At 36.3% G+C, this 14,900-nt stretch overlaps 1 protein-coding gene across 24 annotated transcripts in view; it reads left to right on the forward strand.

Moving 5' to 3' along the window:
* The window catches only part of HMCN1 (hemicentin 1), a 703,321-nt gene that overhangs the window by 412,300 nt on the left and 276,121 nt on the right, over positions 1–14,900 (forward strand). For all 24 annotated transcript variants that reach the window (XM_053209695.1, XM_053209701.1, XM_053209691.1 and 21 more), the window contains 4 exons: positions 4,585–4,705; positions 5,604–5,867; positions 7,543–7,687; positions 11,119–11,240. In XM_053209695.1, coding sequence (XP_053065670.1) covers positions 4,585–4,705; positions 5,604–5,867; positions 7,543–7,687; positions 11,119–11,240 — 652 coding nt within the window. The remainder of the gene's footprint in view (positions 1–4,584; positions 4,706–5,603; positions 5,868–7,542; positions 7,688–11,118; positions 11,241–14,900) is intronic.

The following is a 14,900-nucleotide window of genomic DNA, read 5'->3' on the forward strand; positions in this document are numbered from 1 at the left end:
GTCCCACTAGGACCTTCACATCATTAATTTTCCTCCAACCCCACTATGTCCATAATATGTGAGAATTCAGAGCCTTCTCCCAACGTTTATGGAATTTGCTGAAAGCTTACTTTCTTAGGTCTCCTTGCCTCCTGATTATTTGTATATTGATTATTACCTTCTGTACTTTGATACAGGACAAAGCTCAGCCTCATCAAAAATATCACAGGAAATCCACTAATAACAGGACTTGTGAGTTTAGTAGATTTAACTGAAGATTTGGGGTTATGTCTTGAAGCACCTTATCCCCTTCTCTCTCCTTGGCCCCATTCCTCTTTTCTTCTTATGCTTCTACTTCTCTCCTCTGAATAGTCTCATGAGTTCCACATTACTCTCCTACTATGTAGATCAGTTCAGCATTTTCCAGTGTTTTCCTTGAAACCAGCATAATCAAATTCAGTGAGATAAGCATGAGAAACATATAGGGTGGCTATAGAGGTTGGTTTCTGGAGCTTCATTGAGTGTATACCACAGCTCTTCCACCTGATATATCTGTGAAATTAGGATCTTTTGTAAAGATCAAAAGTGATCATTTATAAAATGAAAGATTTAGTCTGTTGTACAGTTTGCATTTTGTATATGTTAATATTTCTTCTCCTTTACCATTTACTGGTTTATTTACCATCATTATACATAGAACCCTTTTGTTATTTTTCTAAAGTTCAGTTATTTATTTTTGACACAGAGAGAATGTGAGTCAGGGAGGAACAGAAAAAGAGAGAGAGAAAGAGAGAGAGAGAGAGAGAGAGAGAGAGAGAGAGAGAGAGAGAGAACCCCAAGCAGGCTTTGTCCTGTCAGCACAGAACCCGACACGGGGCTCAGTCTCACAAACTGTGAGATCATGACCTGAGCTGAAATCAAGAGTCGGATGCTTAACTGACTGAGCCACCCAGGCCTCCCCCGCTTTTTGTTCTTATTAACACTAATATTTGAAAAAGGGAGCTGAGTTAAGAAGCAGACTAAAAAAATAATTTACCTTAAGATACCAGACAAAAATTATAAACTATTGGCAGTTTCTTAAAAAGACATTTTAATATGATGTTTTGTGTTCCCCAAGTATTATCCAAATATTGTTGTAATTATTTTCAGAGAATGATTAGAGAATGATAAATGCATGCATGAGTGTCAGAGGTCATTTTAAACTAAATTAGTTTAATTTTTAAATTTTTATTCTATTTTTAAACCACAATTTTGGTTTATTTGTGATGCCCTTCATTCCTATTACCCTGATTGATACAGAGTTGGATTAGTTTTACATGAAAACGGACTCACTTGGAAATACTTTTGCTTACAAACCCTTTCAAATTCTATACCGACTGTTTAAAATATAATATAGAAACACAAAGTTAAAAAACTTGGTTAACCTGTTACCCTTCATATTTTTGGCATTGCTCAGAGAACAGGAAACCTACATCCTTATTTCCATATACTTCATTAATTAGTGTGGTATTTTAAGGATCAAAATTAATTTATTTTACAATAATTTTATAGAGGTTAAAAGGAGCTCCTTATTCATTAGCTCTGCTCTATTTTTAATATATTGGTTAGTAATAAAATGCCATATTTTCAAACACAGGTAATTTCTAATTTTGTCACTTTGATATTAAGCACTACTCTTAAAATGGACTCTTTGTCAGTTGATTTGTACACAGCACATATGCAAGATAATTAACACCTGATGGCAGTCATTCGGCAAATTATGGGTCATGTGTAGCCTTGGTAACTTCAATCATAGGAGACTTTCTGAGTAGCAATTAATGATAATATATCATGTCAGTGAATAAATATAAATCAAGTCATCCTAATATTGACCCTTTTGATTGTCCTTACATGAAACCAGGAGGCAATAGTGTCTTCAGTAAGGCACTGTGTGATCTAAACCAGTTGAAATAGACTTAACAAGGTTTTGTATAACCCCTAGGAAATCCCAATGTAAAATTGAATCGTAGCCCATATGCACCACCACTCCCCCCTTTTCTTTGCTCTACTGTATGGAATTCATGACACATCTTCCTTTAGAAATAATGGAATAAATGGTGGTACTGAGACCCCCACACTTACACAGTCCTTTGTAAACCTTAGGAAAATGAGCTGGAGTAATTAGCAGCAGCATTTCCACTAAAAATACAACAAACCTGTTTTTATGGTCATGTGTTTTTTCTTTTTTTTTTCACCTTCATTTTCCTTTTTTTTTTGTTTTTTTTTGTTTTTTTTTTTTTAGTTTTTGCAGGTTTTGCTCAATGAGAAAAAAATATGGTAGTAAAAGGGACATATCTCCTTCTCTTTCCTCTCCTGGTTGCTAAATAACAAGGAATCACAGTGATTTCAGGAAGGCTGTGTAGTTTGCAGAGCTCTGAAAGTGGCATGTTTTTTTTTTTCAATATATGAAGTTTATTGTCAAATTGGTTTCCATACAACACCCAGTGCTCATCCCAAAGGGTGCCCTCCTCAATACCCATCACCCACCCTCCCCTCCCTCCCACCCCCATCAACCCTCAGTTTGTTCTCAGTTTTTAAGAGTCTCATATGCTTTGGCTCTCTTCCACTCTAAACTCTTTTTTTTTTTTCCTTCCCCTCCCCCATGGGTTTCTGTTAAGTTTCTCAGGATCCACATAAGAGTGAAACCATATGGTATCTGTCTTTCTCTGTATGGCTTATTTCACTTAGCATAACACTCTCCAGTTCCATCCACGTTGCTACAAAAGGCCATATTTCATTTTTTCTCATTGCCACGTAGTACTCCATTGTGTATATAAACCACAATTTCTTTATCCATTCATCAGTTGATGGACATTTAGGTTCTTTCCATAATTTGGCTATTGTTGAGAGTGCTGCTATAAACATTGGGGTACAAGTGCCCCTATGCATCAGTACTCCTGTATCCCTTGGGTAAATTCCTAGCAGGGAAGTGGCATGTTTTTAATCATGGTCTGCCTTAATATGGCTGTTTATCAGATTACAATTTTATATATAATTATATATAATATAGGCACGCATATTTCTAGTGCATTCTATCAATGCTGCTATCATGTGGTCATTTTACTTTGAGAGAGAATCTTGGTGATCAATGTAATAACATATGGTGAACTCTTTTTCTTTCTTTTTTTAATGTTTATTTTTTATTTTGGGGGGTGGGGAAGAGAGAGAGAATGCGCAGAGGATCCCAAGCAGGCTCCGTTCTGACAGCAGAGAGCCCAGTGTGGAGCTCTAACTCATGAACCATGGGATCACGACCTGAGCCGAAGTCAGCTTAACTGACTGAGGCACCCAGGCACCCCTGGTGAACTCTTATTCATAAATGTTAGGTGGGTTTTTGAAATGTCGATTCCTAGACTCCACTCACCATACATTCTGATTCAGTAAATCTGGGTTGGAGTCTACATTTTTAAGAAACAACCTGAGTGATTTTGTATAGCTGTAGATGAAGGTGCTCCTCGGCTCTTATTTTGAAAGACGTTGACATAGAGGCTAACTCTGACTTACCTTGCTCTTGGGAGACAATGTAGCACTCTGGTGAAGACCTGGGAGCCTGACCTTACCATTAAAACCCCACCTCTGCAGTTAAGAAGCCTTGTGAACTTAGAAAGCTACTTAATGACTTAGTGCACCATCTGTTTATCAGTGCAGTGGTGATAATGATGATATATATCTGATAGAATTGTAACGAAAATTAAATTAGCCAATGTATTTAAAGAGTCTGGACATAGAGGGAGCACTCAGTAAACATTAGTGTTACTATTTTATCCTGTGGCCTTCATCCAAATTATTTATTATTTATCCACATATGAGTCATTTCAGTGCAGAGCTATTCAATATTTAGTCCAGCCATCATCCCCTTTAGGAGGTTTTAGCCGAACTACAGGCTAGTCTATGTTGCTTTTATGTATTTTTGCATACCATTTATGTATTTCTAATACTGCATCATATTAAAGCTTTCTATTTCTCCATCTGTCTCCCTCATTACCCATGAGTACTTAGAGGATGGGGACCCTGTTTTATGCACATTTGTGTCTCAAGCACCCAGTGCTTTTGCTAGGACGCTGCTGAGCTGAGGATGCTGGTTGGCCCAAATCTGGATAGTGGTCAGCTCTCAGTGCTCGTCCTAGCTGTATCTTCCCAGATGCAAAGAAGGAGATCTTTTCCAGAGTCAAACTTGGATAGTGTTTAGGGGAGAAGATTTAGTCATCCATTCATTTCATCGATATTTGTTGAACGTCTACCATGTAAAACCACAATGATCCATGTCCTTATGGAGCTTTTACAGATTAACTTCAGGGGTATTCACTAGTGACTCAACATCTATATCTTATACCATTGGGCCAGTGTATTACTGAATTTTATTTTAGAACAATCCCTTGGGATATGCGTTATAAAACTTGCATTTAATGTGTAGAATCATAGTTAAGTTTAGAACACCCAGATCAGAGCCTCAATTATTGGACATCAGTCCTAATTAAACACCTTGTAGTTTCCCATACCAGGTAGTGTTTATTGTGACCAGCAACCTGGATCAACTCACGGGGTTTGTCGTTAAACATTTTTCAGACTTCTAGCAGTGGAAGGCACTCTGTTCGCATCACCGGCCTTAGTACGATTGATTTCAGAGCTGGTTTTTCCCGAAAGCCCACCCTGGATTTCAAAAAAACAGTCAGCAGACCAGTGCAAGGTTTGTATGTGCATATTACCAAAGTTGACGTAGTAGATATCCAAGTGCAAAACATTGCTCAGATTGTCTGTGATTTTATAATTTTGTGGAATTCAACAGAATTGGGAGTTATATTCTTGGCCTCATCACTTTTTTCTCGAAGTGTAAGACCAGTGATATTAAAATTACTCAGCTTGTTAAAAATTAAGATTCCTGGGCCTCACCCCAGATCTCCTGAATTAGAACCAAATTAGGTTGGACCCAGGAATATGCACTATATCAAGCACCCCAGTTGATTCCTAAACTTACTGAACTTTGAAAACTACTGACGTATATCTTGAGATTTTTACTAACATCTATAAATTACCTTGTTGTCAAGGTGAAAAATGAGGGTTTTATGTGTGTAGATGGCTAAAAAATTAAAGACATTATGTGCCATTGTATGTTCAAAGATAAAATTATTGCTGCTTTTTAAACCTTGTTCTTATTTTATTCATGCAAGATTATAGGTTTATAGATAAAAAGATGTTTAATCGTACCGTGACTCCTTAAATTTACTTTTTTCTGATCATTCTTTTATTACTACAATTACTGGAAGGATACACATAGTGAATCCTTAAAAATTAAATATTTATGTAATTAAACATTAATACAGTATTCACAATTCTGATTTTTCTATGTATGATATTATTAAAATACCATAAAAATAATTAATTAGGATTTCCTAAGTTTCTCTGGTCATGAATAACTGTCTTTAACGTAGTAGAAAAGATTCTATAATTAGGCCACAATTTATTCAACAGTTTGTAGTACTCATATTTATAATACTTCTCTGTTATTATAGTTCAAAGATTTATCTGAATAATAACTCAATTTTTCATTACTTTTTAATAATAATAATAAAGTCTTTCTCCTCTAGGAATTCCTACTTATGTGCTGCTGAATACTTCTGGAATTTCCATCCCAGCCAAAGTAGATCGTCTTGAACTTCTGAGTATCTCAGGCAGTTCTCTGAAGACTATCCCTGTTAAATATTACCCTGACCGAAAACCTTATGGCTTGTGGAATATTTCTGACTTTATACCACCAAATGAAGCCTTCTTTCTCAGAGTCACAGGCTATGATAAGGATGATTATCTCTTCCAGAGGGTTTCAAGTGTTTCCTTCTCTAGTATCATCCCAGGTGAGACATCATTTTATAAGACCCTGGAGTATTGATAGTTTCAGGGAGTACTGTGGTCCTATAGTAAAGAATGGACTATAAAATAAAGAATATCTTCACATTATTACTGGGTTGTCAAATTGATGGACATTTACACTTAGGTAACACAATTTTTCTTAATCATAAAAAGCACATCCAGAGTTTCATGTGAAGTCTCACTGACTGCAGATCTGAAAATTCTGATTGGTGCCATCAGTGTAACAACTGGGAAATTCTGGTACTCTTACTCCCCCTAAAAAAAAAAAAAAAAAAGAAAGCCTGGCACACACGCTCAGTGTTTGATCAAGCTACCCAAATTGGCCAAATGGGCTAAATGCTTATCAATGATTGTCAGAAACCTACTTGTGAATAGTAATTCATTGTAAACATCTGGTGATGATTCTGCCTTTATGTGATAAGTTGGCAGTTAATCAGTAAGCTACTTACTCATATATTTGCTGTTGTATAGAGATGAGAACGTAGATTAAGGATTCTTTGGAAGCATGAGGTAGCATTTCAGTTTGTCTCTACTCTTGCTATTTCTCAAGGCTAATGACAACTGTGATAAAAACTTTGGCACTGTAGCCAAAACTGTGGATATGCAAATCTGTAGAAGGATTATTTCTAATATTGTACTATTGGATGGAGGGACAACAATTTATCATTTATACATAAGGTTGTAATTTGAGAAATTCAGAAACAACTGTACAGCTATTCTTTAATGGTTGTCGAATGGCAAGATTAGAACCAACCTCAGTATTTCCTCATAGTTAGTTGTCTTACCCCTAAATTGAATACTGCAAAATCTGTTGGATTCTTAAAAATCAAGTTTTTTTTCCCATTATTTTTGGGAAAACAATTACTGTATGACTTCAATTCTTTTTTTTTTTTAAGTTTACTTATTTTTGAGAGAGAGAGAGAGAGATAGCATGAGCAGGGGAGGGGCAGAGAGAAAGGGAGACATAGAATCTGAAACAGGGTCCAGGCTCCAGACTCCAAGCTCCAAGCTCCAAGCTGGCAGCACAGAGCCCCACGTGGGGCTCGAACTCACAAACCGTGAGATCATGACTTGAGCTGAAGTCAGATGCTTAACCCACTGAACCACCCAAGCGCCCCAAGAGGCCTCGTCTTTTTGTAGAACCTGTGGGCAATGTAGCAAGATGGTGCTGGGGGGCACAGCAAGGAAGTTACATTCAGTACCCAGACTTTTTTGGTCCAGGTGAGGTGACTTGCTAATGGCAGGGCTTCCCCCTACCATCTGCTAGCTAAGATGTATGACTTCAATTCTAAGCCATGTAGGTCCTTTTCATATATTTACATTTTTTAAATAACAATAGATTCTACAGTGGAGGAGGTATTGTAACTTATTCGGTAGCCTTTGTTTGTTTGTTTTTTTTCTATATTGGTGGCACAAAAAATAGTGTCTTAAAAAATAGAGTCTCAGGTTTAATGAATACGTTAGTAAGGGGTCCATGGAGAGATCCAGAAATTAATGGGGTTTGAACAAAGAAAGATAATTAAAGTGATTTTTAGTGATTTAGATTAATTGGAATGCAGAGGGTTTACTAGAATAATTAAGGTTTGAAGATTTTGAATGGATTAACAGGAAGTACCCAATATTATTGTGACCTTGTTGCCCATGTTCTGTTTTTCCTAGATGCTCCCAAAGTTACAATGCCCATGAAAACCCCGGGATACTACTTGCAGCCAGGCCACATTTCCTGCTCTGTTGAGAGTCTTTTACCCTTTACCTTGAGCTTTGTCAGAAATGGAGTTACACTTGGAGTAGACCAGTATTTAAGGTGTGTACATGTTTTATTAGCAGTTATAGAAAGCATTAAACATCTAAATACAAACAGATACTTATTTTAATGTGCTTTTTCATTGGAAATTCCCATTTATTTGTTCCATAGTCTTGGAATATAGCAGTGAACAAAACAGGCGCAGGTCTGTGCCCTTATGGAGATTTTATTATAATGGAGAAAGAAAACAGATATATGTTTTATGATATGTTAATTTCTCATTTATAATATGTTAAATATGTTAATTTAGTAAGTGCTAGAATTCATTCAAGGGTTGATTCAGGTTTTATAGAATCTGGATGTTATATAACTTGACGGTCTCTTGTTAAGCCCAAGAATACAAAATTATGAATATAAAGTTAGGTACTAAACTTTGGAAAGGTCCTCGCAAAAGAGAAGAGTTTAAGCTTTGTTGGCTTTGGGGCAAACAAATCTCTGAATATAATTGAGAGATGGGGTGCATGTGGTTTTGGCCAACTTGCAGTTTTAAAATTCAGGATAAGGGACATTTGAGCAAAGACCTAAACATGGTGAGAGATGATCATGCAGATAGATATCTAGGAAAAAGGATTTGCATGCCAGGAACAGTTAGTGCAAATGCACAAGGCTGGAGCTGACTGGGCATGGGGGAAAGAAAGACAGGAAGGAAGCCAGTGTGGCTGGAGTGCAGTGAGCCAGGAGAAGGGTAGAGGATGGGGTTAGGGAAGTGAAGTGTGCTGGGACAGCAGGTGGAGGGAGAGCATGTGTGGTTACTGCACGTAACAATCAGTGGGAGTGGGTGAGGAAGCACTGATCTTCCTTGTGAAGATGGATGGCTTTTTTAGATAAATATAAATAATCAATGAGAAAATTGAGTAGACCTTGAAATCTGGAGGATGATTTCTGGAATTTTTTTTTAATCTTACTAATGAAACAAACTACGTTTGGAGAAAAACTCTAGAAATTATTTTACAAAATTTCTATGCTGTTGATTCAATAGTAATATAAATAACTTCCATAAAATGCTAAATATTTTACAGTATTAGCCTATTTAATCTCTTTAGGGGGTCATTTTAAGCAAAAACTATGGCAGGAATATTCAGTATAACTTTAGAAAATAATTCCACTATTTGAAGATTGAACTGTATTACTTCCTGCTACTTTTTTTTATATTGTGTATCTTAATGATTCCCTAAGCTCCATGTTTAATAACCAGCAACATAACTGACCAGGATATTAAATGATGAAGCTACATAACTGCCTGATGAAATCAAATAATTCTGTTTCATGTTTAAATAGTAACATGTTTCAAAGACACTTGAGATTCTTTATAAATATTAATTCATTAATTCCACACAATTCCTGGGAGGTAAGCCACAAGAATTCTTTCATTTTTCCAGCTCTGTGGCCCAGAGATGTGACATGCCTTGCTGACATATATTAAGCTCTTTGTGTGTAAGAGGCTAAAGACAGAATTTGGCATGGGTGGTGATGGATTGATACTCTAACCCTGATTCACTCACAAGTGCCTGCCCTAGATTTCCTAATAACTTGAGACATGTGACTTAATCTTTGTTATGTGAGTCGCTATGGTCACTAGGGGATGTAAGAGAGAATTAGTTTGCATTAGCAGCAGGACACATTTCTATTTGACATGTTCTTTCCTTATTCCAAAGGTCATGCCTTCAAAACTTCTTAGAGTTTTAATGTTAACTGAGAAGACTACATGAAAAAAGAGAATTATTTTCACGTAATATTTCATAAATGAGAGGAGCAAGTATCACTGTCAAGAATATTCTTTACGTAATCTCACCCTGTTTACGTGCCTTTGAACTAATTACTTATCCTTCTTCCTGAATCTCGACTTACTTGTTTTTAAAACGAGGGACTAGAAGAATTGTCACTATCTGTTTCTAAAATATCCATGTGTCTAAGTTTTGATTAATCCTAATGTTGTGTGCTTGGGTCCGAACTTGGCATTGCAGAAAACACGACACACTGTATGTATTTCAAACTTCTGCCTCCCTGGAACTTACCAGTACCTCTTAGACGATGACAGTTATAAACTTGGACTTAGCTTACTGCTCTTAGGCATTAAAGATATAGCTTAGGTGATGACTGTGGCTTAGAGTACGCTCATACTCCTTTTTCTTCTGAATGGGGCAGTAAGGACTACTGACACCTCATGCATACATGGTTGAAAGGAAACATTAACTAAAGTGAATATTCTGTTACTAAAATATATGGAACAGTGACCTTGCTTATTTTGTCCGTTTTCTGATGAATAGGAACCTGTGCCTTCACTTTCTCTTACAAAGTCTAGATTAGTGATAAATACACATTAAGAGCTCAGTAAGTTCTTCGTGGCTTTTTGATGACAGGTATTTTTTTTTTTTTTTTTTTTTTTTTTTTGGACAGCAAGAGATCTGGTGTTATAACTGAGCTATTATATCTCATACCACTTTCAGACTTCGGTGTACGGTGTCTTTTGCCTCTGCAATGGGCTTTTCATCTCATCTATGTCTTGAATGTTAAAGAAGGTTAAACATAGCTATGGATGAGTGTAAGAAGAAAATTAGGAAAATAGTTATGATTTTCAATTCTATTTTAAAATAAGATAATGCCTATTTTGTAGATTATTGGAATCCTTTAAAGTATCTATTAATATGTATTAACTAATTAGATATGAAATATCTATCAGAATTAAATATCTATTACTAAAACACTTCGAAAAAATAGAAAGCAATTTGAACAGTGTTAAAGGCCAAAGAATAAGTATTTATTAAATGAATGGATACATATTATAGCAAATGGGTTTTTTTAACCTAAATGACAGGTTTGATAATAAAATGGGTAATTTTTTTCTTTTGTCAACGTATACATAGATTGAACCAGATATGTTCCATAGCCTTATGTGGAGCTTATATACAAGAAAATTAAAAAGAACTTTTTGGGATCAAAAAGTCAATTTTCTACCTTCAAACTCATGAATTACCTTGTTGAATTGCTTTGGTTGAGAACCTCTACTGAACAAGACCCAAAACTGGAAATAATATGGAAGGAGAGAGGATTTAAGGAGTGTTGCTCTATTAAATCTTTATCTTATATTTTCACATAGCCAGAAAATGTTTCCCTAAAGAAATTCACAAACTCTGTGTCTTATTGCCTTTGGTGTGCCTTTTGCTCAGAGAGCTTAACTTTCTTCTTTTTTTTTTAATATGAAATTTATTGTCAAATTGGTTTCCATACAACACCCAGTGCTCATCCCAATAGGTGCCCTCCTCAATGCCTTTCTAATGAAAAGGTGTATAATTTTAAGCTATGAGGAACTCTGTAGTTTCATCTGCTTATTTTTACATTTTTCTTTTGAATGAATACTTCCAAAAAATCACTGCTTTCAACTTTGTCTTGCTTTTGTCGTAACTAAAATGGTTTCTATTTTCTTGCCCCAGGGAATCTGCCAGTGTGAACTGGGAGATTGAAAAGGTCACTTTGTCTGATGAAGGTGCCTATGAGTGCATCGCTGTCAGCAGTGCGGGGACTGGACGGGCACAGACATTTTTTGATGTGTCAGGTAAGTAATTGTCACTAATTGCTTTGCAGTTGCCTGGAAATTAGTGCAGCTATGGAAATGGGATGTTTGATAATCCTGGCTTCACTACATATTAGCTGTGTGACCTTCCTTGTGACAAGCATTTAAGGACTCAGTGCCTTGGTTTCCCCAAACTATAATAGGAAGATAATTATCAGTAACAGTCTCTTATCTCATTGAGAAATGTGAGGTTACATGAGATAGTATAAACTCACATAGAAGAGAGCCTGGCACATAGAAACACTTAATAGACCCTAGCCATCATTGTTATTGTTCTTGTACTATTATCATTATTATTGTAGGCTCTCTTAATAAATATTTTTTGAAAAGATCACCTAGCATTTTTATTAAAATTGAAAGAAATTTAAAGAAAGGAAGGGATAAAATTTAAGAAAAGGGAGAGATCTATTCTGGGAATAACAAGGTTAAATTTCCCATTTTCTTTCCCATATTTGTAATAAGCAGACTGTTTTTATGAATGCATTCTGACATTAAATTCAAGACAGTGAAAGTGATCATGTTCAAGAAACACAGGACCTCAGTGGCTACAGTATTGGTATTAAGAAGAGTGGAAGAAATGCTAATTATTTCACAGTAGATATGTATGTTTCCTACAAATAAATGGGAGACAAAACTCATTGCTTTTTATTTATTTTTGAGAGAGAGAGAGAGAACCTGAGCTGGGGAGGGGCAGAGAGAGAGAGGGAGACACAGAATCCAAAGCAGGCTCCAGGCTCTGAGCTGTCAGCACAGAGCCCGACACGGGGCCCGAACTCACAACCTGTGAGATCATGACCTGAGCTGAAGTCAGATGCTTAACCGACTGAGCCACCCAGGCACCCAAAAACTCATTGCTTTCTAAGGTAGAGTATATTTTAGCAAAAAAGTCATTTTTCCTTTAATCTCCCAGAATTCTTAGGACACAAAAAGATTATCATTTTTAACCAATGATCAGGATTTAAGCCACTTTCTCAGAACATATCTAGAATTTATTAGAAAGTTTGTTTTGATTGAATTATTTTCTACCTGTCTTATAGACTAGTGTTGCTGTGTGTTTAATAGTAACCCTATTCTGACCTAAATGTAGCTGCTGAGTTTATAACATTGTCTATACCTACTTTTAGTGTGGATGTGCATTTTCTTTAGGCAATTTAACACAAAAGCAACTGTATAACTGTAGGACTGTTTAGAAGTCTAGGATTTATGTTTGTTATCAATAAGTCCAAGCTGAACTTTAAAACAGAGGCATGCAAGCATGTTCTTCTTGGAGTGAATTTATTTGTATTCTCTTATTCTTAGAAAAATAAAGCTTGTCTCCTGAAACAATTCAGTTCACATGCATCATAAACTATTCATTTTTTTTTCATCGCCAGTAATTATGAAAAGCATTGGAATTGTGTCAACGTTCCTCAGCTTCTGGGAAAACAAACACTTGAGCACTTGACTGTTTTTTCCCAACAATATTAATTGAGAGAAAGACAACAGGGAAAGAAGTTTGAGTGAGTTGATTTAGACATCTTGCATAAACAACTAGGAAGTGCCAGTAAGAATTTGTGAACTGACTCTTAAGAATTTGACTCTGTAGTGTCAGTAACTTCCATATGTGTGTTGTACACTTTCCCCATTAGTTTAATTTGTGCCAGCCAAGCAGTGGTATCACTAGGAAATTATAACGTGCCCAAGCCAGTGTTCAGGAATTATGTTCCACTCAGTCAATTATGAAAGAAGGAACAGAAGCACTGATGGTAACAGCAGTGACGGTAATGGCAGAAATAACAAGCAAGTGCCCCTTTGGACTTGGAAGAATAGACATTTCTTGCCAGGCTCACTGTTGCCTCAAACCTCCACCCACTTCTGAATCCCCTGTAGCCTGGGCTGAGATCCCAGCAGTTAGCTAAAGGCATGCTGGAATCAAGTGCAAATTCATAGGACAGTTAGGTCTTATATTTTGGAAAGGAGTGTTGGAAAACAAGGCATTTTGAGATAGTGATGTTCTGGTGTCACTATGGACACGAATTTATTTTGTAAAGTCAAAGGACACCCAAGCACAGTTTGAAGAAAAGCTAAAGTTCTACCAATATGTTACCCTAATTTTTTATTCCAGCATTTTCTTCTAGCTGACATGTGTAAGGATTTTTAGTTCATGAAAAATGTTGATTATTGAATGTTTTAGATGCAAAATGGGTATAAAAAGCATTGTACTTCTTTTATTACATATAAACATACAGAAACAAACGAGTAGAGTTGCAGAAACATGAAAAACTCTTTTCAAGGAATAATTGTTAATTTAGTACAGTTATAAAGTTACATTAATTTTCTTCACTGAATTTCTTTCTTAACACAATGCCCTCCCCTGAGGGAGTACACACACAGAGTACTAAAATTCTGGGTTTACATAAAATACCGGGAATACAGAAAACTTGTCAGGGGCATGTCAGTGACAGACAATCTTAAATTATAATTACAGGATATTGTATTAGAACAGGATAAGGGCTTGGAAATCATCTTGTACCACCTTGTCATTCTGTAGCTAAAGAAACTTAGCCCTGGAGCAGGCAGTGACCCATTATGATTATAGGGATGAGAAGAAGGTTCCTGGCCTCCTGACTTCCTGTTCAGTGATCTTTACCTAATGTCACAAGGCCTATACTTGTCATTCTTCTCTCAGTTATGAGGTTCTGAGGTTTCATCTCTGGTTCCCTAATTCTAGCCTTAGTCATTCTTTTACATAGGAAGGGCTGTCCCTCAAACTTCTAGGACCAGGCTATTTCTGACAATCTATTATCTTGGCCTCCTTTGCACACTGTTGTCATTCTCCCTCATCGTTTCCCCCAACGCCACAAATTTATTTATGCGTGCATAAATATTTAAGTATATGCACTATTTATTATCTCTAGTTATTTAGGCAGCAATGATATTGTATGTCATTCTTTCAAACCTTATCTGTTCCCATTTATTATTAGAAAGTTAGCATTTTACATATTTCAATTTATGTTTGAAAAGGGATTAGACTCTGAGGTGGGGTTTGTATATAAGAAGGTTATTTCTAGGAAAATGCACTGGTAAGGGAGTAACAGAAGTGGAAAAATTTAAATTGTGATATAGTCACTGCTAGGGCCTTACTGGATCCCACAGGGAATTCTGGAGCTGTCATGGCCCTGAATCAAGGCAAGAGAGCCTCGATTTGTTTCCTCATTAAGTGGTCACTGAATGATGGGTGCCCTGGAAAGGGGGGATTTACCCTGAGCATGTTAGCTCCCTTGGCTATGAGCTGTATATAACCAAGAAGCATAGCAGCCAGGGAAATGAGTACCTATATCCTTAAGAGGACTCTGGGCATGTGCCCAGCATTCCCTACATGCCTAATGTACAATTTTCCATTTTCTAAAAATCTCAAAAAATACCTAGTTTAGTTGAGGAAGTTTGTGTCAAAAGAACAAAAAAGAAAACCATACAAACATCATGTGGCCTTCATAAAGATCTCGATAGAATGTGAACACATGTTCTTATGATGACTTTCAGGTCTTTGATGGTCTATACCATCTTGGATATGAGAGTCATAGAACATTAGAACTAGAAAGGGTCTTTAAGATAACCTAATTTGATTATCTCATTTTTTAGACAGGGAAGCAAACCCTGTGG

Source organism: Acinonyx jubatus, chromosome E4 (genome assembly GCF_027475565.1).
Source record: "Acinonyx jubatus isolate Ajub_Pintada_27869175 chromosome E4, VMU_Ajub_asm_v1.0, whole genome shotgun sequence".
NCBI lineage: Eukaryota > Metazoa > Chordata > Mammalia > Carnivora > Felidae > Acinonyx > Acinonyx jubatus.